We start from the raw sequence: 27,347 nt of genomic DNA, 5'->3' as shown, positions 1-27,347 counted from the left end.
TTTTGGTCAGTGCGTTCGTTCATTTGTCCGTTCTTCGTTTGTGTGTTCTGTTGTCTGTCTGTCCCCCCTCACATTAAAGTTTTTGGTCAAAGTAGTTTTTGATAAAGTTGAAGTTCAATCAAGTTAAATCAACTTGAATCTTAGTACACATGTCCCCTTTGATAAGATCTTTCTAATTTTAATGCCAAATTAGAGTTTTGGTCCCAATTTCACAGTCCACGGAACATAGAAAATGATAATGTGATTTGGGCATCCATGTACTATGGACACATTCTTGTTATAGTGTTAAGTGGTGTTTGTTGTCAGAGACCATAACTAGTAATACTGTATAGCGGGTTATTTTCGCAGGGTGCAAATTTTGACTTATTTTCACGGATAAAACAAAACCGTCAAAATAAATTCAGCCAATTTAAAACGGCACATGCAAAGGTATTGATTAAAGTTTGAATCCGCCAAAATAATAACTGCAAAAATATTTCATATACCCTTTTCTATGAAAATCATGAAATTTTACACCGGTGAAAATAACCCGCTTCACAGTAATCTTCTAGTAAATTTGATAGTTGTTGAATATTACTTTGATGTTGAATAAATTCTTCTATTTAAATTTGTTTTATTTATAGATAATTATAAGGTAAATCGTCTGAATCAATCCTTCGATTCCAAAGACTTCCCTTAAACAAACATAATAATATTACACACTCATTTGTTTCAAAGACTGTTTTGCTTGCATTTGATATTTGTAAACAAACTGCATATATTTTGATTATTAATTACCTATTTCCATCAAAAGTACTGTAGTACTGTTCACTCTGGAGAGCTTAAATAACTTGGATTTGATATCTATTTTCTACCATGTCTGCATGCTTTTATTTTAATAACTGAGCTGTATCATTCATAAAGCAGTTGACTTTTCAGATATTCTGCAATATAAAGTAAGATTTATAGACAAAAGATTGTTAGTTGGTGACAGGTTTTCATAGAAATTATTCCTGGGCTAACTAAAGACTTTGCATTTGCTTAGAATATTAATATTGTAGATTTAAACGCATTTGGTTAATGCTACAATTCCCTCCATTGTTGATATTAGACCTGTCCTGCTTAGGAATGCTAGTATTTGATGCTTGTTCAATTTTTGTATATATATAGTACTGTGGATTCATTTATTTTCGTGGGTATCAATTTTCGTGGATTGCTGAAAACTTGCATATTCGTTGATATTTAATTTCGTTGTTTTGACAATCTTTGTATACAACATTTATTGAAAATATGTATTTCGTTGAACATTTGATTTCGTGGTTTGCCTGTACCCAAGAAAACCACGAAAATTGGTATCCAACGAATAATAATGAATCCACAGTATGCTAATTTTACCATCTTCTAATGTTTTGCATTACTGTTAATGCATTACTGTATAGTTTTTAGCTTGCTTTACACTTATGTTAACATTGTAGATAAGTTTGATTTCTGAATCAATTTTAAAAGTAGTTTTATTGCATTGTTTTAGCTTATACTTGTGTTGTTAACAAATTATTATTTTACGTTAAAACAAAATTTATTTAGGAAAAAGATTTTGCATTTATGAATATTTAATGATTAACTGAAACTTATATAAGACATAAAGTGTATATAAATGTTATAATCTGTGATTCATCTACTATTATAGAAATGTTTATTTTACAGAAAGAAAAGGTATTTGAAGGGAGTGAAGTTACAGAAGCATTAAAAACCATGACATTTACAGTTTATATTGTAAGTATGGGTGTGGCTTAATAAAACCATGACATTTACAGTTTACATTGTAAGTATGAGTGTGGCTTAAAAAACCATGACATTTACAGTTTATATTGTAAGTATGGGTGTGGCTTAAAAAACCATGACATTTACAGTTTATATTGTAAGTATGAGTGTGGCTTAAAAAACCATGACATTTACAGTTTATATTGTAAGTATGGGTGTGGCTTAATAAAACCATGACATTTACAGTTTATATTGTAAGTATGAGTGTGGCTTAAAAAACCATGACATTTACAGTTTATATTGTAAGTATGAGTGTGGCTTAAAAAACCATGACATTTACAGTTTATATTGTAAGTATGGGTGTGGCTTAATAAAACCATGACATTTACAGTTTATATTGTAAGTATGAGTGTGGCTTAAAAAACCATGACATTTACAGTTTATATTGTAAGTATGGGTGTGGGTGTGGCTTAATAAAACCATGACATTTACAGTTTATATTGTAAGTATGAGTGTGGCTTAAAAAACCATGACATTTACAGTTTATATTGTAAGTATGGGTGTGGCTTAATAAAACCATGACATTTACAGTTTACATTGTAAGTATGAGTGTGGCTTAATAAAACCATGACATTTACAGTTTACATTGTAAGTATGGGTTGGGCTTAATAAAACCATGACATTTACAGTTTATATTGTAAGTATGGGTGTGGCTAAAAACCATGACATTTACAGTTTATATTGTAAGTATGGGTTTTGCTTAATAAAACCATGACATTTACAGTTTACATTGTAAGTATGGGTGTGGCTTAAGAAAACCATGACATTTACAGTTTATATTGTAAGTATGGGTGTGGCTAAAAACCATGACATTTATATTGTATATAGTAAGTATGAGTGTGGCTTAAAAAACCATGACATTTACAGTTTATATAGTAAGTATGAGTGTGGCTTAAAAAACCATGACATTTACAGTTTGTATTGTAAGTATGGGTGTGGCTTAATAAAACCATGACATTTACAGTTTATATTGTAAGTATGAGTGTGGCTTAAAAAACCATGACATTTACAGTTTATATTGTAAGTATGGGTGTGGCTTAATAAAACCATGACATTTACAGTTTACATTGTAAGTATGAGTGTGGCTTAATAAAACCATGACATTTACAGTTTACATTGTAAATATGGGTGTGGCTTAATAAAACCATGACATTTACAGTTTATATTGTAAGTATGGGTGTGGCTAAAAACCATGACATTTATATTGTATATAGTAAGTATGAGTGTGGCTTAAAAAACCATGACATTTACAGTTTATATAGTAAGTATGGGTGTGGCTTAATAAAACCATGACATTTACAGTTTACATTGTAAGTATGGATGTGCCTTAATAAAACCATGACATTTACAGTTTATATTGTAAGTATGAGTGTGGCTTAAAAAACCATGACATTTACAGTTTATATAAAAAGTATGAGTGTGGCTTAATAAAACCATGACATTTACAGTTTACATTGTAAGTATGGATGTGCCTTAATAAAACCATGACATTTACAGTTTATATTGTAAGTATGAGTGTGGCTTAAAAAACCATGACATTTACAGTTTGTATTGTAAGTATGGGTGTGGCTTAATAAAACCATGACATTTACAGTTTATATTGTAAGTATGGGTGTGGCTTAAAAAACCATGACATTTATATTGTATATAGTAAGTATGAGTGTGGCTTAAAAAACCATGACATTTACAGTTTATATTGTAAGTATGAGTGTGGCTTAATAAAACCATGACATTTACAGTTTATATTGTAAGTATGGGTGTGGCTTAAAAAACCATGACATTTACAGTTTACATTGTAAGTATGGGTGTGGCTTAATAAAACCATGACATTTACAGTTTGTATTGTAAGTATGGGTGTGGCTTAATAAAACCATGACATTTACAGTTTATATTGTAAGTATGGGTGTGGCTTAAAAAACCATGACATTTATATTGTATATAGTAAGTATGAGTGTGGCTTAAAAAACCATGACATTTACAGTTTATATTGTAAGTATGAGTGTGGCTTAAAAAACCATGACATTTACAGTTTATATTGTAAGTATGAGTGTGGCTTAAAAAACCATGACATTTACAGTTTACATTGTAAGTATGGGTGTGGCTTAAAAAACCATGACATTTACAGTTTATATAGTAAGTATGGGTGTGGATAAAAAACCATGACATTTACAGTTTATATTGTAAGTATGGTGTGGCTTAATAAAACCATGACATTTACATTTTATATTGTAAGTATGGGTGTGGCTAAAAACCATGACATGTACATTTTATATTGTAAGTATGGGTGTGGCTTAAAAAAACCATGACATTAACAGTTTATATTGTAAGTATGGGTGTGGCTTAATAAAACCATGACATTTACAGTTTACATTGTAAGTATGGGTGTGGCTAAAAAACCATGACATTTACAGTTTATATTGTAAGTATGGGTGTGGCTTAATAAAACCATGACATTTACAGTTTACATTGTAAGTATGGGTGTGGCTAAAAAAACCATGACATTAACAGTTTATATTGTAAGTATGGGTGTGGCTTAATAAAACCATGACATTTACAGTTTACATTGTAAGTATGGGTGTGGCTAAAAAACCATGACATTTACAGTTTATATTGTAAGTATGGGTGTGGCTTAATAAAACCATGACATTTACAGTTTACATTGTAAGTATGGGTGTGGCTTAAAAAACCATGACATTTACAGTTTATATTGTAAGTATGGGTGTGGCTTAATAAAACCATGACATTTACAGTTTACATTGTAAGTATGAGTGTGGCTTAATAAAACCATGACATTCATATTGTATATAGTAAGTATGAGTGTGGCTTAAAAAAACCATGACATTTACAGTTTACATTGTAAGTATGGGTGTGGCTAAAAAACCATGACATTTATTTTATATTATTAGTATGAGTGTAGGTACAAAAAACATGACATTTATAGTTTATATTGTAATTATTGGTATGGCTGAAAAAAACCCATGACCTTTACAGTTTTTATTGAAACCATAAGTGTGGGTAAAATGATCAACATGTTTACCTTAAAAGTCTGAAAAAAAGACAGCAGATGTGTATGTGTTAAACAAAAACAGGGTAAGATGTGACATATATTCAGCTCAAGAACTAAACATTTATAATCGAGAATACATATTTTACAAGATATCTGTTTTAAAATTTTATGATTCCTGGTTGACAAACCATAGAAAAAGAAAAACATTGAAATATGCAGTAAAGAGAATAATGTTATTATAAATTTTAAAAGTACCTAGGTCATGTGTTTACTGTTGATGTTAACAAACAACCTGGCAATTAAGTTTTGTTTATTTCAGATTATAGAAATTATAGTTTTGGGAGTTGTACTATTCCTGTTATATAAAGTTAAGATGAAGAAAGTAGTTATATATTTATTGATAGCAGATATAATTGGTAAGTATACATAAGTGGTCTTTCTGTTCTGGGTTCAGGATTTTCTCAATGCGTTAAAGACCCATTGATTGCTTTGGGCTGTTTTCATCTCATCTGGGAATTTTGGGTCCTCAATGCTCTTCAACTTTGTATTTGTTTGGCTTTTTAACTATTTTGATCTGAGCGTCACTGATGAGTCTTATGTAGACGAAACGCGCGTCTGGCGTATAAAATTATAATCCTGGTACTTTTGATAACTATTGTCTGGTTGTTGTCTCTTTTACATATTGCTCCTTCCCATTTTTATACGCCCGTCATCTTTTAGACGGGACGTATTATGGTATACTGTTGTCCGTCTGTCCGTCCGTCCGAAGTACTGTCCGTCCGTCCGTCCGTTGTCAACACTTTGGACAATAACTCAAAAACACTTTCACCAATTTCCATGAAACTTAAGTGAATTGTTTATATCTATTGACGTAAGCTCCCTTTCGTTTTTTTTTAATTTCAGATTTTAAGTTTTTGATTTATGGGGCTTTATTCTTAAAAAAGGGGGGATTTTCAACACTTCGGACAATAACTCAAAAAGGCTGTCACCAATGTCCATGAAACTTTGGTGAATTGTTTATATCTATTGATGTAAGCTCCCTTTCAATTTTTATAAATTTCAGATTTTAATTTTGGATTTATGGGGCTTTATTCATTAAAAAAGGGGGGTTTTCAACACTTCGGACAATAACTCAAAAAGGCTTTCACCAATGTCCATGAAACTTTGGTGAATTGTTTATATCTATTGATGTAAGCTCCCTTTCAATTTTTATAAATTTCAGATTTTACATTTCCGTGTTATGAATTTTTATGCTTAAAAAAGGGGGGATTTTCGAATTTTGGGACAATAACTAACACTTTCTCAAAATTTTATGCAACTTTGATAAATTGTTTATATCTATTAACATAAGCTCCCTTTCCATTTTTATAAATTTTAGATTTTACGTTTTCTTAAGTAATGAATTTTTATACCTAAAAAAGGGGGATTTTATGAAACTTTGGTGAATATATTAATGTAACATCCCTTTTGATTTGTATATATATTTCTAGTTGATCATATAAATTCATTTAAAGCATAAAAGACAAGTTAAAAGAGCAACGGGCGTATCATGCGCTAAAGGCTGAGTAAAGCACAGCTCTTTATTCTGTTTAATCACAGTTTCCAGAAAGTTTACTGATCTAGCCAGATTGGTCATTGATTTATTAAAAGTTTTAAGAAATCAGATTTAAAAACAATTTTTTATTTTTTTATTTTCTTCAAATCTTTTAAAAAGTCTTTTTGGTAGCTTTATTCATAGAATTTACCTCCTTCACACAGGACTTTCTGTAGAAAATATTTTTCATATCTTGAAAACAAAGAAGATTTTTGTGGAATCCAAGTGATTAGACAAACATGAATGAAATAACATAACAATAGTTACCGGTAGAAACATAGGATATACTTTCTGAATCTTATGCTGAGTTCACACGTAATTCGAATTCGATTCGCATTAACTAATTCGCATTAGTTTAATTCGAATTTGAAACATTTCACATCCTAACGTTAATTCTAATTCAAATTGCAATGTGCGTCAAATTCACTTTTAATACTGTCATAACAACGTTTAACTTTTAATTCATTTTAAAACAAAAACATATTTCTAATGCGAATTGGATAATTCGGATTAGCCAATTCGGATCAATTTGAATTAAAAAAGAAGAGTGTGTGAAAGTGATTAGCAAATTCTATTGGCATTTGATTCCAATTCAATTCGAATTACATGTACGTGTGAACAAGGCATTACATCAATTCTACAACACAATAAACAGAAAAGACATATGTTGGTAGAAGTTACCATATAATCTACTTATAAGACAAAGGTCTATACATCATGTCGGGCTAAAAAATAAACAGAGTCTATAAAAGTTATAAACAAATTTTACAAAAACTTAAAATTCTGCTGACATATATCAAGGTCTTTAATTGACAAAAATGCTTATGTAATTGCTGCGATTGTAAACAATTTTGGGGTTTATTTTATGGAGAAAACTAATCATTCTTTTCATCAGTATATTGGCTTAAAGATGTTTAATTCATATTATTCTCTTTTTATTACAGCCTCAATAACAGTTATTTGTGCTAAAGCAGTGTCAGGAATGTTACAGTTAACGTTTGAAGGATATTCTCAAATGTCATATCCTGGACTATATATAATGGCTATTGCCATGGTAGTCAGCGCTGTTATACAAGTCAAGTAAGTGATTTAATCCTTGGCTGTGTGATTGTGGTCATTGTTTTACATGAGAGATTTATTCTGGCCATTGCCATATTGATCAGTGAATCAGTTCAAGTCAAGTAAGTGATTTACACTGATCTGTTCATTCATGTCATTGTGATCAATGCAAGTAAATCTTAATACCAAACCTTGGGGCATAATGTTTTTTCGGTCTGTGCGTCTGTTGTACCATATGTCTATCCGTCTGTCCCAATTTTGGTTCAAATTTTTGGTCAAGTTGGTTTTTGATGAAGTTGAAGTCAATCAACTTGAAACTTAGTACACATGTTTCCTATATATGATATGATCTTTCTAATTTTAATGCCAAATTAGATTTGTGGCCCCAATTTTCTGCACATAGAAAATGATCATGCGAGTGGGGCATTTGTGTTCTATGAACACATTCTTGTTAGGTATATATATGAATGAGACAGCATACACTAGGGTACACAAACAGTTACATATGGCCTTCAACAAGAGTCCATATGATACAATGTCAAGATAAGTTAGGAATAAAATAAAAAAAGGCATCTTAGATCAGCCAATAGCAACAAAGCCTTATTTAGCTGTGAAGCTAAATGTTTTTCATAAGAGTAATTTCCCCTTATGTCTGGCATACCTCTTAACCTACAAATGACGTATGATGTAAAGGTCAATTCAGAGCAGTAACCTAGAGCTTGTTTTCTGTTTAGTTCAGAGAAGTTTCTATAGTATCTTATACTTTAATCATAAGTTTCTAAGAAATTCAGAATAAACTAGATACTTCTGTCCTCAAATGAAGTGACAAGGAGTATAGCAACATATAAGGTTTATTTGTATTTTTCAGGTACTTGAATATGGCGATGAGAGAATTTAATTCTACCGTTGTTGTTCCAACCCATTTTGTGTTCTTTACTATTAGTGCAATATTAGCAGGTGAGTGTACTCATGGGTCGTGAATCTGAATGCCTCAAACATTTGTCTGTGATTATTTTATTTATTTTATGCTTTTTGTTGCATTTGTTTTTCATTACAATATTGAAATGCAGTCTGTAATATCATTCTCAGGAAATAAGTGTTGCTTTTCAGTTCATTTTTTGTATTTGTATACATTGTAGTTTACAAATTGTGAAAATGTTCCTTTATTTAAAATATGGCTGATATTAAATTGTTATTCTAAAGCTAACAATTAAATATATTTATTTATGTTGCAGGAATTATATTCTACAAAGAATTTTGGGGAATGAATGGTTTAGAAATTTGTATGTTTTTAGTTGGGTAAGTTCTGGTTTTCGGAAAAGAGGGAGAGGTATGATAAATAGAAAACATCACATAGAGTTTTCAATATTGCACGTCTATCAACTCAAGACACCATTAAAATCCAAAGAGCTTTGTTTTAGAAATTATATTGGTTGAAGGGTGATACTTAAGGAATAACAGTACTGTAGTTGAAGAGTTGCCACCGTCAATTGTAGATTCAACGGTCGCAAATGCAGTTTTACTGGCGACGCGTAGTGGAGACAGTAAAACGGAGATTTGGGACCGTCAAATCAAAATTGACGGTGGCAACTCTTCAACTACAGTACTGTTATTCCGATTCTAATGCATTTCAAAAAGAAATAATATGATAAAACTTGGGAAAATGTCTAAATTTGACAAATAAAAAAAATCCGTGAAACTTCATGAATGATTTTGGCGCAAAGACGTCATGGGTAAACGTGACGTTAGACAAATGAAAACTTACAAACTGGAGGTTATTACGTTACCTGTACGCTTCAAATTCGGATAAAATAACTTTAAAACGGCGAATTCGAGGTAGGTGTTGTTTTATTTTTGGATTATATAGTAGTAATCAAACATTTGTTGATTCAATCATTTCAAAATGGTTGTCCCTCCTTAGTTATGCCTGGTCAACTGTGGATTTGACATCAACTTTTAGCCAATGAAAAAAATTGTTACATACACATTGCATTAGAATATAAGTTATATGGTTCGCTACTGACCCTCTATGGTCTGTAGGGGGTGAGTAGTTAACCGTATAACAAATTTTTCGCAAGCAGGACTTTTTCTGCAGCATTTTGTTGAGATAAGCAATGAAACACAATAACATTAATAGATGATGTCACCATTAACAGTAGATGTGATGTCATGAACCCACTATGAAATTTACTACCCCCCTACGATTCCATAGGGGGTCACCACATAACAGAGTTCAACCAATCACAACATGCTAATTTACCCATGGTGCTATAAGATGTGTGATATTGACTGGGCTCATATCTAAATGTTTATCACAGGCTATTTTGGCAATTTATCCAGTTTTTCATTAAGGTTCCATTAAAGTCAAAATAAAGGATACTTCATGAACATCTAATCTTTGCCTGTATTTTTATGCCCCACCTACGATAGAAGAGGGGCATTATGTTTTCTGGTCTGTGGGTTGGTTCGTGCGTCCGTTTGTCTTTCTGTTCGTTCGTCCGTTCGTTTGTCCGTCTGTTCCTTCTTCCCGCTTCAATATTAAAATTTTTGGTCAAGGCAGTTTTTCATGAAGTTGAAGTCTAATCAACTTGAAACTTAGTACACATGTTGCTTATAATATGATCTTTCTATTTTGAATGTCAAATTAGAGTTTTTACCCCAATTTCATGGTCATAGAAAATGATAGTGCAAGACTGCAAGTGGGGCATCCGCGTACTTTTGACACATTCTTGTTCAACCTATTCTGAATAAAGTCCTAAACTATGAGAACATATGTTCATTTAAACATACTTAACATATACACATAATGTAAATTGTAAATAAACTTGAAATTGTTATGTTGTGGCCAAACTGGTTTTTGGGTGAACACTTAATTTTCAAAAATATTACAGTCATTTCTTATAATTTAATTCTTAATTCCATTTTAAACCGAAGAAAACCATGAAAAAACATTGATGACGTCACAGTCACATGACTGAATTATGTCTATGGGCTCATAACAAAATAACGTCAGCCAATCAGGAGACGTGTTGCATCCAAAATTAAATTATTTAAATATGTGTCTATCTTTTCAGTTGTATACTGTCATTTATTGGTGTGTATTTTATCACAGTCGGTAAAACACCAGGTAGTATAGAGGAAACCCAGGGTGAGCCCCTTAATAACACAGAACATAGTCAGCAAGTCTCACCAAGTCTATTTCCATGTAAGTATTAGATGTTCATTGGTACTATAAAAAAAACCAGGGTGAGCCCCGAAATAAGACAGAACATGGTCAACAAGTCTCAAAAGTTTATTTCCATGTAATTTTTAAGTGTTCATAGACAATAGACAATAGACAATATTTTATTCGCACAAACACATTTACATTAAATGGTTATGGCATACAAAATTAGGACAATAAACTGACAATAGTTAAATTGATTATAATTATATTAGAGTGACAGTGGTATTCACAGCGAAGAAGAAAAAGGCTATAAATATCAACAGTTAACACATTGTTAATGTTCATGAACAATTAAAAAAAAGAATACAAACAAAAATTAGGTTGCATATTAAAAAAAGTTATACAGATGTTCTTAATAAAAGACAATCATTAATATACTTTATGGTGATTTTTATAATGACTGGTAGACTGCTATTTAAAAGTACAGTCAAATGACATAGATATTATGAATGAAATCCTTAAAGCGAGCCCCTACAAGTGTCTCTGAAATTTTTTTACCTACATTGTGTATAAATCTTAACTTAAATCAAGGAAACCAACATGATTTTGAGAAATGACACTCAGTCCCTATCTTTTGTTAAGCTTTTGATTCTGTGGTTATCTATTCCTTAGAAACTTTTATTGTGGTAAATCTAAACAAATGATTTTCAAAATGATATATGACACAACAGCAGACTCTTTTTTTGGTATAAGTAGTCTTAAAACTATTAAAAGGACTACTTTCACATACATTAAACATTTTGTGTTAAAGTATGGAGACAACAATTTTCACAGGTTATGTGAACCTAAATGTTTTTTACAGACTCTGCCAAAAACACCAGCTATTCACCAAATTTAAAATATTAAAATTAGAATTGTAGATGGATAACATTTAACATGTTGTATTTTACAGCATGGTTATTTGCCACAATAAATGTTGGAGAGGTCCAGCCAAAAGGTGAAGTAAGTCACCTGACCGACACAGACAGGGAACCCATCCTCCCTACTGATGTAGTATATCATGCATCAGATGATACACTGTTTAGTGAAGGGGACCAGCAACAACAGAATTATGGTGCTACTACTGATAGTACATGACCTCACATAGACATTATAGTAACATAACATAATATACAAATATAGACCTTTATAAGATATATTACTACACCTAGGATGACTAAATAATCTGCTTTATATATATACTTAACATTTTAGTGAACTATTACTACAATCACTGGCAGTGAAAAAGACAGGTTAGAATTGTTAAATCCAGTTAGAATGTAAAATGATGAAAAGTGGAATGATTACTAAAGAGACAACTAACCACCACCAAAGGATGTGGATTCATATGTGTAGTCAGTTATAAGGAAGGTCCCTATATCAGGAACAAAACATTAATGCCAACAACAAAAACTAAATAAGAAGTTAAAAGAAATAACCTGAAATTGAAAAGAATGTAGAAAGTTTTGATTGAAACAGTATTTCATTGCATACAAAACACCAGTATAATGTAAACCAATGTTTATCATGTCAGGAATAAACCAACCCCTGTGAAGCCAGCCATTACCTTTTATGTCAGGACGAAAGCAATAAACATTCCTAGTATTGTGCAGTATTTATATTTTTGTCGTCCATTCCTTCAGTGAATGTGTTAAACAACCAAATAAGTGTTCAGTGTTTTATATTATACATGTATAAGGTTCTTTTTCTGAAAGAAATCTGTAATGTCATTTAAACCTCCATTACTTGTAGTTTAGGGTTAAGAACTCGTTTAGAATTAGATGTACAATTAGTTTAAGTATAGGAACAAGATACAAGCTGGTACACATTTATTAATAAAGTAGATCATGCTTATTAGTTATTTAATAAGAGGTTAGGATAGGGTAAAGATATATATTAAATGTTTAACCTCTATAGACTTGTAGCTGGGTATTGTGATCAAGTCAGCTATAAATTACCTTGATATCTAAAGAGGAAAAGGCTTAAAATCAAAGACTCATTTTGGTTTATTGTAGAATTTTTGAAAATATATGTTTATTTCTGTTATTTTGTTGAAATAGGCTATATAATTATTTTAATTTATGCTGTTTATGTGATCAGATAAAAGATAAATGGTTGTATTAAACTTTGTTTTGGAATTTCTTGTCTCTTTTATTAGAGGCAGATTTAGACAGGAGGGGAGGGGCAGTAGATTTGGTCCCACCTGCTTGGTCCCACCTTATAGGGCTATATATATGGATGATGCATAGACTTTTTATACTCCAAATATTGCCTAGGTTGGGAGTCCCAAATAGAACTTAATGCAAAACTAAAGAAGTACATACCTATTAAGGATTAGGATAGACACAATACCTTTAATGGTTAACTGTCAAGCTTTCCCTCCTATTATGGGACAATTTTTAAACAGCTTTAAAACCAAATCCAAACTTTTATCATGATGTCTCTTTTGTGGCACTACTATTTCTCATATATAATTAAAATAATAAGAGACAAGTGAAATTTTACTTGATCACTATTAGAATTTATTAATTTAACCTATGCTGATGTATGTAATATGTTTGTACAACACCTTTATGTGTCCAGAAAATAACTCACAGAAATATATCATGGCTATTTGCAAATCACAATTTGATATTTTTGTATTTTAAACATATAAAAAGTATGTATATTGTTGATAAATCAGTATTTTAAAAAAAGATATAAAAATCTGTCTGAGCTTGGTGCTACTGATTATCTTTGGTGCCTTTTTCAAATTTTCAAATATTTTTTTATAAAAATATAAATTCCTGTATTATTTTCAAAGCCAAAAATATGAACTAGCTTAAACTTCTTTGTATAATTAGAAAATAATGTATCAATATTGTTTGGTTGCTGTCACATTTATCTTGTCATTCTCTTTCAGTCCCATTTAACTGCCAGTAGTTTCTGTATTTGTAGTTAAAAAATATGATCAATGTTGTACACATTATATTTTGCTCATCGGTTGTAGAATAATTTAATGCTGATTATCAAGGTGTTACACTTTTTTTAATTACATACATTTTTGAGATGTTATTGTAGCCTCTGCTGAAGGTTTTGTTAATTTCATACATTGGCATACACATATCGAATTTTAGTTCCTAATTTGAAAATTTACTATTATGTGGGTAACACTGCTGGTGGACGTTTCTTCCCCGAGGGTGTCACCAGCCCAGTAGTCAACACTTCGGTGCTGACATGAATATCAATAATGTGGTCATTTTTATAAATTTCCTGTATACAAAACTTTGAACTTTTTGAAAAACTAAGGATTTTCTTATCCCAGGCATAGATTACCTTAGCCGTATTTGGCACAACTTTTTGGAATTTTGGATCCTCGATGCTCTTCAACTTTGTTCTTGTTTGGGTTTGTAAATATTTTTGATTTGAGCGTCACTTATGAGTTTTATGTAGACGAAACGCGCGTCTGGCGTACTAAATTATAACCCTGGTACCTTTGATAACTATTATTTGAAAAAGAACTTTTTAAGAAGCTTATTTCATACTACATGTACTAGGCCTGAATCATCTTGAGTTCATTAGATTGTCAAAGTTTTATTAATGAGTAACTAAGTATTAATGCCTCAGATTTATATATATTTTTTAAATATAATGAAATATGTTTCTACAAGATTGGTACTTTGTGTTTTATGTGTAATCTAACTGCCATTCTGGTTCTTTGTTGTACCATTTGAGTCTCAGTCAATTTACATGGAATCACGAAGCTATCATACTCAACTTTAACAGTTACAATTTCAAACAGTGCTTATTTGTTTTCAGGGGGGGGAGTCATATGAACCCTTCAAACCCCCTGGCTATATGGTTGTGGCCTTTATACTAGTAATCCATAGATGCTGATAGTCCATTCTGTCCAAAGACAGACAAATTTTATATTAAAATGGGCATTAAGTTTTGTGAAGTTTGGTTTATGGCTAAATCTTCAATGGTTGTATCTGGTTTTTGGCTAAATCTTCAATGGTTGTATGTGGTTTATGGCTAAATCTTCAATGGTTGTATCTGGTTTTTGGCTAAATCTTCAATGGTTGTATGTGGTTTATGGCTAAATCTGCAATGGTTGTATCCTATTTGATGCTGAACATTCTCCCTCTTATACTATATGTTTTATATATTGAGATCTATATTTTGATCCATTTACTTTGATGTCTTATCTATATACGTCTGTTATTATCTTTATTGTATTGTTTTATCTATTGATGTTCTTCTTGTCTGTCTGTCATTTTATTTTGATATATCATTTTATAAAGCAGCAAAATAATCATTGTTATACATGTATATTATTATTGTTGTTGTTTTGTTAATCTCTACATTGTAAACAAATAAAATATTGAAAGTAAACAGTGTTTATTGGATTGTTTTGTAAATTCGTCAGATGTTAATATCAGTAGTTTCCTTACAGTTAACAAACAAATTGTTTTATACTATAGAGTTATTGCATGAATATTGGGGAATATTGTCCCGAGTAGAATTTTATATTGCATGAGCTTGCGAGTGCAATATATGTTCTACGAGGGACAATATTCCCCAATATTCATGCAATAACCCTTTTATTGTATAGGAAAGTAAAAATTGTTTTAAACTAAGATTTTGTTGTTGATGACATTATGAATTTTGAAGATTTATTGCACTAGAGCAATATTGGAATTTATTTCACGCTAACTATTGGTTACTTTCTGTGGGAAATATTATATTGCTATGCAATAAATACAGTTACCAAACTGACAAATATATACACTATATATAAGTAGATGTGGCATGATTGCAAAAGAGAGAATTATTCACCTAGGGACAAAACTTAAAGTGGGCCCAGTTGCCTATTGCTCCTAGATTTTAAGCTGGCCCCTAAACTTTTCAGTTAAATTTCAGTTGAACATATAGAAACTAATTATGAAATATCTGGTCTGGGCTCCCAGCTTGAAATTCCCAAGTTTAGTCCCTGACACCAGTGACCAAAGAATGTGGGTTTTAACAACTATGGTTTGTGATAATGCCTTAAACGATGAGTGAAAACCATACTGCATAGTAAGTTATACAAGCTATATGGATAATAAATTGTGATGCAATACTAAAAAGACCTAATTCATATTGAATCAATAAATGAATGCAAATATTGCTTTTGATTTTCAATTTTATTCATATGTTGTATCTCAAAATTTTGTTTCAACAGCAGAATTCATTATGCGCCCGTTCCAGGTCAGGAGGCAGTGTTGTTTCATATGTGTCATATTTGTCTTGGTATATTGTTAAGTAATAAATTATAATTATAATTTATTTTCACTGCATATTAATCGTTAAACAGAATAATACACAAAAACATTTGTTTGAATGATAAGAGTTTTTGCAGTTCACTTTTTAGCTCACCTGGACCAAAGGGCCAAGTGAGCTTTTCTCATCACTTGGCGTCCAGCCAGATGAAAAAATATCTGCAACTTAAAATGTGTAACCACCAAGAACTTTTGCCTATGATAGACAGGATAAGCTGGATAACTTCCTGATGGGTGCCATATGTGGGGGAGGATCTGCTTACCCTTGCAGAGTGCCTCAGACCATCCCCAGTTTTTGATGGGATTTGTGTTGTTCAGTCTGGAGTTTCTATGTTGTGTTTTTTGTATTATTGATTGTGTGTTTTCTTCATCTTTTTTAGCCATGGCCTTGTAAGGTTATTTTCAATTAATGAGTTTGAACGTCCCTCTGGTATCTTTCGCCCTTCTTTAACTAAGAAATGGAACTGCAATATATAAATAAACAAGAATTTATTCTTATAATGCTTTTAATTCTCAATCTTCCATTAATCTAAATCCAACATAGTTTCGTAAAGACTCAAGTCTTTTCAACACAAAAACAATGTAAAAATACTCTTAAATCAGACCTTATAACTCACAAAATATTTCAGATGTATGCTTTTTTTTAAATGAACAGAGGTATAGAATTTCATTCCTATATATAAAAAAAAAGTCAACATCATAAAATTATCTGAAGTAACATGTTTTGGAGTTATATGAATAATTAAAACAAAATATTTTGGTCAAAAACTGCTATAGGAATGCCTGATGAATCTGGATAATTTCCCTTGCAACACCCAACACATTGAGGATAAAACCCCTAGTTGGGATAAACTTATGAAACTCTAAATATGAATACTACCCCCACAAATTAATCATAAAATAAAATAATAGAATTGAACTATCTGTCTCAGTATTAATTTCAAATGCAAAAATCAATCTTTATATTTTGAAAACCAATTATTAAAAGCTGCATGCAATATCTGGACTCAATAATTCAAGGAAATCAAATGTAATTATTTAACCAGAAATCAGTGTTTTTTTTATTATTTTGAAAAAGACAAAAATATATTAAATGACAATTTAATGATAAATGCTATATAAAGTTAATTCTGTATTTATTGAAACAAAAAACTATTAGTTTTACAAGATAAATATAGATTCCCATCCATTTCTAGTATAAAAAATAAATAAACATAAGAAATACCAATACTAGGTACAATAAATAGAACAAAACTAATACTATCACAGCCTAGCTTGTATCTACATTGATATTATAAATCTAGACACTTGTTTATAATACTATTCCCAGACTTGGCATGATTTAAGAATTTAATATATGTAAAGACACTGGTCAACTATTGACCTCTAAATATCTGGTTTTTTGTGTTGTTGTGTTGCTGTCATTATTTCTGTTAGAATTTAAAACAGTGATACTTGTCTTTTCATCCTGAAGCAACAATATAGCTTGGCTTAAGTAAACCATAACTTCAGAACTTAATAAATATTGTGAAAAGGTACTTTCATTATCATCATGAAAACAAAAAATCCTTAATTTTCAAGGACATTGCTCTTTAGTTCTTTAAGACGCAGTAAAAAAAAAGCTTAATTTTTTGGGATTATCACCTTTTTAAAGCTCAAGAAATGAAAACATCTATTGATATTTATATTGGGATGGACACTATGGGAAATCTCATAACAACTGGAAGATAAACAATGTGTTCCAAGAAAGACAATCAAAATGGTGACCCATCCTTTCAATAATACAAAAATAGAATAAGATAAGATGGGTTTGATTTTCTAAAACAAATAATAACAGCACTACCAATCAAGATTTACCTTTAAACAAGTTTTATTATCATTCTCATTCAAGACTTACACATTGCATAATTACTTAATCATATATTTACTTTATAAAGATATAGGAAGATGTGGTATAAGTGCCAATGCTACTCTCCATCCAACATTTGTACAAGTCTCAAACCATGTCAGTTAAAGTATTCTAAGATATTTTGTTTTATATAAATTCTAAGAGAATTATGAAAGTAAAAGACTAAGTTTAAAAGTTCACAATGTTAAGACCTAAGAATTTGTAAAAATACAAAATATGTGTTGTATTATATTACTTAATTTGTTTTAAATGTCAGTGAACATAACAAACAGAAAATCTGAAAGAAATTCTCCTCTCATAAACAATATTTGATTGAAAGAATGTGTATAATCCCATTTTCAACACACTTGGTTAAATCATGGCGACAAGTTTTTATTGGAGAAAGCGGAAAAATGTGAACAGAACCACAGACTGGCAATTCTAGTGAGAGTTGACTGGACCTTGTGCTCCATCTGATCCTAAGACAGGCTTATCAAGCATTCTGTCAGTATTGCAGATTTGCCGGTCTGACGGATGGACAGACGGATAGGGTGCAAATCTATAGTCCCCTTTGACTTCGTCAGTAGCCTGTAGGGGACTTATAAGTGATCACTATAAACTACATTAGCCACTCAGCCATCCAGGCACCAATGTAACAAATGTAATACGAAGACTTCTGTTCATGTACTTCTTTGGTAATGTATTGTCATGAAATTTGTAGTAGGTATATTTTCACAAAAATAAGTGCACACAAATAGAAATGCAGTTTAAATTCATCTATGGAACAAATTACTGATAGAATAATTGAATGTGTTATATTGAAAACCAGAATAAGACTTGAAAAATCTAAATGCTTTATGGAGATATGTACACACATTAAACACACAACTTCAGTTTTACTGGTATTTACTTAAAACGCTGCAAAATTAAAAGCACATGAAAAAAGTTAAAATAAAGTATTTAAAATACATCTAAATAACACCATTTTATTTCCAAACAGTATCAAACAAACAAAAAATTATCATAATAAAAAATATATGGCAAACAAAAATATTCCTTTTTAGCATTTTAGTACAAGTCCAGAAACAGCTTCAATAAAATACATCCTTGGATGGTAACCAAAGAAACCTTATCAATGAACATTTATAAAACCACACTCAGAAATAACATTAGTATAGACAAAACTGAATGGCAATGGTATGAAACAGGCAAGGTCATTCAAACTTGTGAGTAATGAAAACATGAAAAGGTCACATCCCAACTTTGTAAGAAAAGAATACATGACAAAACCAATATGATCTATTCACAAACATATTTTCTTGCAACTGATTAAAATTGGTATCTCTTTATTTCATAAAAAGGATATCAACTAAAATAACAACTGCTCATAATAATGTGAAACCAGTTAATCTACAAGTCAAAGCTGTCATTTTCTGTGCAAGTACAAGCATCAGGAAAATTCTTCTCACAATTTCTGTCTTTTTTGATGACTTGAAAGTTATATCGACGATAATATACTCTTTGACATGTTCAAAGAACACAGGCAAAAAGTGATGGCGATCATTAGCCAATATAAAGTACAGACAGCAACCTTCCAAAGATATAACCTTATCACATCTTGTAATCAAGATAATCAACGGAAAAGCTTCAACAAAGAACTAATATGGCAACAGTCTCTTAGATCTTCTTCAAAAGATACAACTGTTTTATCCATATAACAGAGTTTGCTAATTAAAAGAAAACAAGTAGAAAATGAATATACAGGCAATACATTTATAGAATATGATGTGTAATGCTAAATTCTTATACTACCAATAGATATAAGGACAATAGTAAATATATCAATCAACAAATAAAACTATAGTAAAGAAATCTATTCTGAACAAGAGTTATGAGTATTGAAATTTGTTCTTTATAATTCTGTCATGAGTAAATTTGGTCATTTGGTATAGGAAAAAAATACCGATTAGACATGTTAGAAGTAATAAGAAATGAGTTATCTTTTCCTTAATTAGGGAAAAATCTTTTTAAAGTTTTACTACTTTGGTACATGTAAGATGTTGTAATGCATTCAATAACTGCAGCAGCTGATGTCCCTTGGACAAAATAAGAGGCATGAATGGTGTTTAATGCTGTTGTTCTTATTGGTAATTTGTCAATGCTGTTGGTTGATAGAAAATATCACTCCTGTTTTTACAAATTATAAAACCAGAAATCACTTCACGTCTTGAGAAAACATGAATCTGATCATGTTGATAGACTTCCTTTTAAAGCTTATCAATCATCAGAAAATAAGGAGCACTGAACTATTACAATATACTCGATATAAATAACAAACCAATTAAACTGATAAGATATTTAACAATACCTACGTTAAATAAAGAAACTAAATAAAATAAATAAATTACTAGAACATAAATATAAACATCACAATGGCACATCAGACAAGTAGAAACCACAAAAACTTATCATATAGAAGCATGACTAAATTATAAATACAAGTTTTAAAACAGTAACACTAAATTTTCACAAGATAACATTTCTTAAGGTTACATTCAGTCCATATTTTCCTATTATTTCATACAAAATACATAAGTCCATGTTACAAAGATATTGATATGTTAATCAAATCATTTCTTTGATTTTCATCTCATAAAAAATAAATCCTCAAATTGAGCAAATAACTATATATACCTCATATGACACATAACTATATATACCTCATATGACACATAACTATATATATACCTCATATGACACATAACTATATATATACCTCATATGACACATAACTATATATACCTCATATGACACATAACTATATATATACCTCATATGACACATAACTATATATATACCTCATATGACACATAACAAAATGCCCTTAAAAAACATCAACATTTTTACCAGTTACAGTTCAAACTTGACATTTTTATATAATATATCACAGATAAAAAAATGTGTTTACTGTACGTATCAAGAAAGCATAGGATAAAGTTATGCTTTGATGCTATCTTTCAATCTAAAACACAGTGAGTTTTCATGGAGGATTAAAGTTCAAGAATAATGCTATCCCTCAATCCAAAACACAGTAAGTTTACTAGGAGCTGGTTTTGGTCGACCAGATTTTGATGATTCCACCTTCCTACCATGATCATACGGAGTTACAACACCGGAGGTATCCTGAAAATAACAAATATTTTATTAACAGACTTGAAAAAATATGTCAGTACTTTACTTTAACCTATATATAACCTATAATTTAAAACAAGCATTGAATCTAGCAGAATGTTTGATGTATCAGATTATTTACCATGTGGCCTAAAATGAAATTAATCTCAGTAAATCAAACACATTTGTAGTATTTCTATTCACATATCAGATGACAATCATGTCTATTAGGTGTTGGTGCACCCTGCATACTTGTTATCATTGAAGGCTCACAATCAGTTATTTCAAGATGAAGAACAAGAAAATACTATAATTCTGTCTTGAGATATTCATGAACATGTATTGTATATGAAATAAATTGTATATATTGTCTTCATTTTTTGGTTAAGATAATCAAAATTCCCTATTTTCTTCTACAAAAAAAGTGAACTATCATAAAACCGACTTATTTATGTTTGTATGTGCAAACCAGATATTGACTTTTAAAAAGTGACAAGTCTACATCTAATAGAGTCAACAAACAATATAAAAAGACACAATTAAACATTTTCTATACAATCTACATTCCCTATACAATCTACACCTATCCAATGAATCTTTGCACCCTATACCTCTAACACCCAACCTTTAAAATTCAGAAATAACATGGATGTAAATAATTTGAGAAATGAAGTGCAGTTGAATGGTATTTAAAGAGAACATTAACAAGTCCAATTACTCTATTCATTTAAAGAAATTCTGTTGGTCATTGTCTTAAATGGAAACAGATTATTCAAGTATTATTTTGGTATTCAATACTTTGTACTATACCAAGCAATACTCAAGTACTAATTGACGTCCATACTTTTAGAATATTATTAGCATGCAGTTTATAATATCTTTTCAGAACATGCCCTGAGCTATATAAAAAGCCAAATCTTCTGTTTTAATATAATAAACTATCTTTCTGAATCACACACAAAGAAATTGATATAGAAAACTGCATGTCAATCAAAGTGTTTAAGTAAAGCAATGTGATTGTAAATATCTATATATAGTAATAATGAAATTGAGCAGATGCAGTGAATCCCCTCGACCATTTGTCTTACACAAAATTCCATCAATGTGCTTGTAAGCACTGAAGGGTTAACATTGCTTAAATTTATCATTGGGAAGTAATATTAAATATTGCATTGTTTAAAGCATTGGTTGGACTACAATTCTGGACAAAGGTAAATAACTCTAATTTTTAATGATGACTTTAACAATGACATCATTGATATTTTTAGAACAGAAACTAGATACCAGTGAAAACATCCTTTTGGAACTTGAATATCTGAGCACATATATCATTGATAAATTTCTGGAAATGTTCATGGATAGGATGTATAGAATGTTTTGATTGATGCTCTATATTTTGTGTATCATAAAAGAAGTGATAAACCTTTGAAGATTTAGATATCAAGTTAGTACCATAGGGTTTTGATTGCATTTCATGCAATCTTTACACAAAAACCTATTCACTGAAATAAAACAGGCTCGTATTCAAGTTGAAATGAATGAAACCTAATTTTTGTATAAGATTGTGAGGATTTTCAAAGAATTGTTCATCAACAAAACTTTTTTTCCCTGACAAACATTTGGATGTGTATAACTCTTCAGTTTATGAATAACTTAAGTGTCCAAGACCAATTAATACATAAAACAAGAATGTGTCCTCAGTACACGAATGCCCCACTCGCACTATCATTTTCCATGTTCAGTGGACCGTGAAATTGGGATAAAAACTCTAATTTGGCATTAAAATTAGAAAGATCATATCATAGGGGACATGTGTACTAAGTTTGAAGTCGATTGGACTTAAACTTCATCAAAAACTACCTTGACCAAAAACTTTAACCTGAAGCGGGACAGACGGACGGACGGACGAACGAACGGACAGACAGACGGACGGACGAACAGACGGACGGACGCACAGACCAGAAAACATAATGCCCCTCTACTATCGTAGGTGGGGCATAAAAATAAAACCCAGCCCTTTTTTTTCACTTCTAAGTACGAATGGGCGAGGGGGAAATAATGATAAAGCATCAATAATTCTAAAATTATAGGCTTATTAATAAAATTACTTGTAAAGCTGTTAATTTGCATTTTATGTTCATATGAGTCTTTTCTGTTAAACATTGTTTAAACAGAACCTTATTTCATAAAGAAACTGAAACTTACATAAAACAACATTGTTTATATTATAGAGTATTTAGAAACAAAATTCTTTTAAATCTATTCAATCTTGTGAAAAAATGTGGATTACACAAGCTAAGCAAAATCTTGTGCCTTATAACTTTGATGATACATGTGATGTATTATACCTGAATAGCCTGAATCTTAGAGTGGAAGCATCACAATCCTACAATAAACATTAGGATAATAATACATTAAACTTTCCTCAGCCTGGAACCGTCTTTTCTCAGCATCCAACTTAATTTGACCTTAAGTATACATAGTAGCTGACTATTAATATCAAACAATAAGGATTCAAGAAACTCTACTTTTTTATGTAAGCTCTCTACAGAAAAGAATTCTCTAAAAGTTTTAAAATAGTGTCGCCATATGGATAACAATACATACTGTGGCAAGAAAAGTTCAACTCCACTACGGAGTTGTGGTAGATGTGTATAACAATGACAGCCTCTTATCTGATAAGTAATACTTACTGGCGCGGAGTTAAGTTCCACTCTCCTACTGTGCGATAGCTGTCTAAGGGAGTGGAGACTGTCTGGATGTTGGCCAATAGTGTTGATGTGTCTGAAATCACAAAGAAAACACATAATGAGGTAATTACATTAAGTCTATAAAGACTACAGCACTCTTTTGGCAAGCCTGTCTTATTATGAAAGCCTTGCATTTCAATGATTGATAGACATAATGTAAAATGGTTTATACACATATGTATTATGAGCATGCACATTTAAAAGTCTGTGATTTATACAACTAAAAATGTGACTTGAAACATGAGTGAAGATCTTAATTTCAAAGTCAAATCTGGCAAAGGCTTTGGAAGGGAGTGATTTAAATCATAAAACAAGCTATTTGACAAGTCAAGTTTTAACCTATCTATAGAATTCACTTTCTGCTTAAATCTAACATGCATGGTTACTCATGCAACAAAGTTCCAATTGTCAAGTCTGTTTTTAGAACTTCAGTCAAACTAAACATAACCAGAAAATTAAACCATATAACAAATGTTTACAATTTAAAATAAATAAATATTGGTAATTGCAGTACAAATGAGAGTTTAAAGCCTGAATTTCTGGTCGAAACTGAAATGTATGGATACTAACGCCACAACAGACCTTTTATTTTTTATAAATATATAACTTAATTTATTTCTTTATTAACACAACTAAAAACTATGAAAAGAACTTATTATTGTTGAACAATGTAAAAAAGTAAAAAGTAACTGGAGCAACACTTTTTTTTATGATAAACTATTAATATTTAAAAATTTCAAAAAATAAACCAACATTTGCTATTAATATGTGCTAACATATAATGAATAACTCATGCAAAGGTAAAGTTAATAACTAATAACAAAACAAGAGGCTGAAAGGAGCCTGAATCCCTCACATGAATTTAAATAATGTTAAACAAGAATGTGTCCATAGTACACGGATGCCCCACTTGCATTATAATTTTCTATGTTCAGTGGACAGTGAAATTGGTGTCAAAACTTTAATTTGGAATTAAAATTAGAAAGTTCATATCATAGGGAACATGTGTACTAAGTTTCAAGTTGATTAGACTTCAACTTCTTCAAAAACTACCTTGACCAAAAACTTTAACCTGAAGCAAACGGACGGAGGCACAGACGGACGAACGGACGCACGGACGAACGGAGGCACAGACCAGAAAACATAATGCCCCTCTACTATCGTAGGTGGGGCATAAAAACAGCTGCATTAGTCCCCCTAATCTAGAACATAACCATAGATTGTATAGTAGAACCTATGCCAGTTACAGAGTCATTTGTATTACAAGCTTGATTTCTGATTGAGTGGTATTTGAATACAATATTACAGCAAACTTAATCAATTTGCATCACCTATAACTTTTACATGTATTCAAAGCATTTTTATACGACCGCAAAATTTGAAAACATTTTCGTCGTATATTGCTATCACGTTGGCGTCGTCGTCTGCGTCGTCGTCCGAATTGATTGGTATTGATTTTGGGAGTTTAGGTCCCAACAGTTTAGGAATTAGGGGCCAAAAAGGGACTAATACTTTTAGTTTTCGCACTCTTACTTTAGTAAAAGTAAATAGAAATCAATGAAATTTTAACACAAGGTTTATGACCATAAAAGGAAGGTTGGGATTGATTTTGGGAGTTTTGGTTTCAACAGTTTAGGAATTAGGGGCCAAAAAAGGGCCCAAATAAGCATTATTCTTGGTTTTCGCTCAATAACTTTAGTTTAAGTAAATAGAAATCAATTAAATTTAAACACAATGTTAATGACTACAAAAGGAAGGTTGGTATTGATTTTGGGAGTTTAGGTCCCAACAGTTTAGGAATTAGGGGCCAAAAAGGGACTAATTAATACTTTTAGTTTTCGCACTCTAACTTTAGTAAAAGTACATAGAAATCAATGAAATTTTAACACAAGGTTTATGACCATAAAAGGAAGGTTGGGATTGATTTTGGGAGTTTTGGTCCCAACATTTTCGGAATTAGGGGCCAAAAAGGGCCCAAATAAGCATTTTCTTGGTTTTCGCACTATAACTTTAGTTTAAGTGAATAGAAATCTATAAAATTTTGACACAAGGTTTATGACCACAAAAGGAAGGTTGGGATTGATTTTGGGAGTTTTGGTTCCAACAGTTTAGGAATTAAGGGCCAAAAAAGGGCCCAAATAAGCATTATTCTTGGTTTTCGCACAATAACTTTAGTATAAGTAAAAGAAATCAATGAAATTTTAACACAAGGTTTATGACCACAAAAGGAAGGTTGGGATTGATTTTTGGAGTTGAGGTCACAACAGTTTATGAATTAGGGGCCAAAAAGGGGCCCAAATAAGCATTATTTTTGGTTTTTGCACCATAACTTTAGTATAAGTAAATAGAAATCTATGAAATTTAAACACAAGGTTTATGACCATAAAAGGAAGGTTGGGTTTGATTTTGGGAGTTTTGGTCCTAACAGTTTAGGAATAAGGGGCCCAAAGGGTCCAAAATTGAACTTTGTGTGATTTCATCAAAAATTGAATAATTGGGGTTCTTTGATATGCCGAATCTAACTATGTATGTAGATTCTTAATTTTTGGTCCCGTTTTCAAATTGGTCTACATTAAGGTCCAAAGGGTCCAAAATTAAACTTAGTTTGATTTTAACAAAAATTGAATCCTTGGGGTTCTTTGATATGCTGAATTTAAAAATGTACTTAGATTTTTAATTATTGGCCTAGTTTTCAAGTTGGTCCAAATGAGGGTCCAAAATTAAACTTTGTTGATTTCATCAAAAATTGAATAAATGGGTTCTTTGATATGCCAAATCTAACTGTGTATGTAGATTCTTAATTTTTGGTCCAGTTTTCAAATTGGTCTACATTAAGGTCCAAAGGGTCCAAAATTAAACTAAGTTTGATTTTAACAAAAATTTAATTCTTGGGCTTATTTGATATGCTTTATCTAAATATGTACTTTGATTTTTGATTATGGGCCCAGTTTTCAAGTTGGTCCAAATCAGGATTCCATATCAAGTATTGTGCAATAGCTAGAAATTTTCAATTTGCACAGTATTGCACAATAGCAAGAAATATCTAATTGCACAATATTGTGCAATAGCAATTAATTTTCAATTGGAGTTATCTTTCTTTGTATAGAATAGTAGTTGATAATATATGTTGGAAATTTGCCAGACATGACTATGATGTCATTTTCTATTTTTATTTGCCAATAACTTTATGTAAATAACTTCATTGGAAATTTGCCAATATAAAATGTTGCTGATGAAGCTTTTTTTCCTTATCTTATCTAAAATGTTTTTAAATAATGTATGTTGGACATTTGCCAGACATGACTATGATGTCATTTTCTATTTTTATTTGCCAATAACTTTATGTAAATAACTTCAATTTGCCAATATAAAATGTTGCTGATGAAGTTTTTTTTTTATTGTTTTATACAATAAACAATGTATATTCACTTTTACTACCACCCAATCTTTACCATTCAGTGATAACAAGCACTTTATTTTACATTTTAATATTTTATGATGTATTTAAAAGAGTAGTTATTGTTGCAAACTCCATTAGAAATTTGAATTGATATCAGTTTTGGAAAAAGGGAA

The 27,347-nt window shown here is 30.8% G+C and overlaps 2 protein-coding genes across 13 annotated transcripts in view; one reads left to right on the top strand and one right to left on the bottom strand.

Annotated features, from left to right (window-relative positions):
- LOC139518736 (NIPA-like protein 2) overlaps positions 1-15,039 on the top strand; it is a 32,798-nt gene extending 17,759 nt beyond the window's left edge. Inside the window, exons 6-12 of the mRNA XM_071310267.1 lie at positions 1,684-1,752; positions 5,127-5,223; positions 7,346-7,481; positions 8,329-8,417; positions 8,696-8,759; positions 10,535-10,665; positions 11,579-15,039. Coding sequence (XP_071166368.1) covers positions 1,684-1,752; positions 5,127-5,223; positions 7,346-7,481; positions 8,329-8,417; positions 8,696-8,759; positions 10,535-10,665; positions 11,579-11,763 — 771 coding nt within the window. The 3' untranslated portion in view covers positions 11,764-15,039. The remainder of the gene's footprint in view (positions 1-1,683; positions 1,753-5,126; positions 5,224-7,345; positions 7,482-8,328; positions 8,418-8,695; positions 8,760-10,534; positions 10,666-11,578) is intronic.
- Positions 15,040-16,453: 1,414 nt separating this feature from the next.
- LOC139518692 (cytosolic carboxypeptidase-like protein 5) overlaps positions 16,454-27,347 on the bottom strand; it is a 39,364-nt gene continuing 28,470 nt past the window's right edge. For 5 of the 12 annotated variants that reach the window (XM_071310205.1, XM_071310165.1, XM_071310196.1 and 2 more), the window contains 3 exons: positions 23,718-23,808; positions 20,712-21,036; positions 16,454-20,547 (listed from right to left, as the gene is read on the bottom strand). In XM_071310205.1, the coding sequence (XP_071166306.1) occupies positions 23,761-23,808 (48 nt within the window). In that variant the 3' untranslated portion in view covers positions 16,454-20,547; positions 20,712-21,036; positions 23,718-23,760. Of the gene's footprint in view, positions 20,574-20,711; positions 21,037-23,372; positions 23,411-23,717; positions 23,809-27,347 lie in introns of those variants that run through there. The other 7 variants (XM_071310178.1, XM_071310187.1, XM_071310224.1 and 4 more) reach the window with 5 other exon arrangements.

This window comes from Mytilus edulis, chromosome 1 (assembly GCF_963676685.1).
Source record: "Mytilus edulis chromosome 1, xbMytEdul2.2, whole genome shotgun sequence".
Classification (NCBI taxonomy): Eukaryota; Metazoa; Mollusca; class Bivalvia; order Mytilida; family Mytilidae; genus Mytilus; species Mytilus edulis.
The sequence above is the reverse complement of the archived record's forward strand: the minus strand, read 5'-3'. Positions and strand labels throughout refer to the sequence as shown.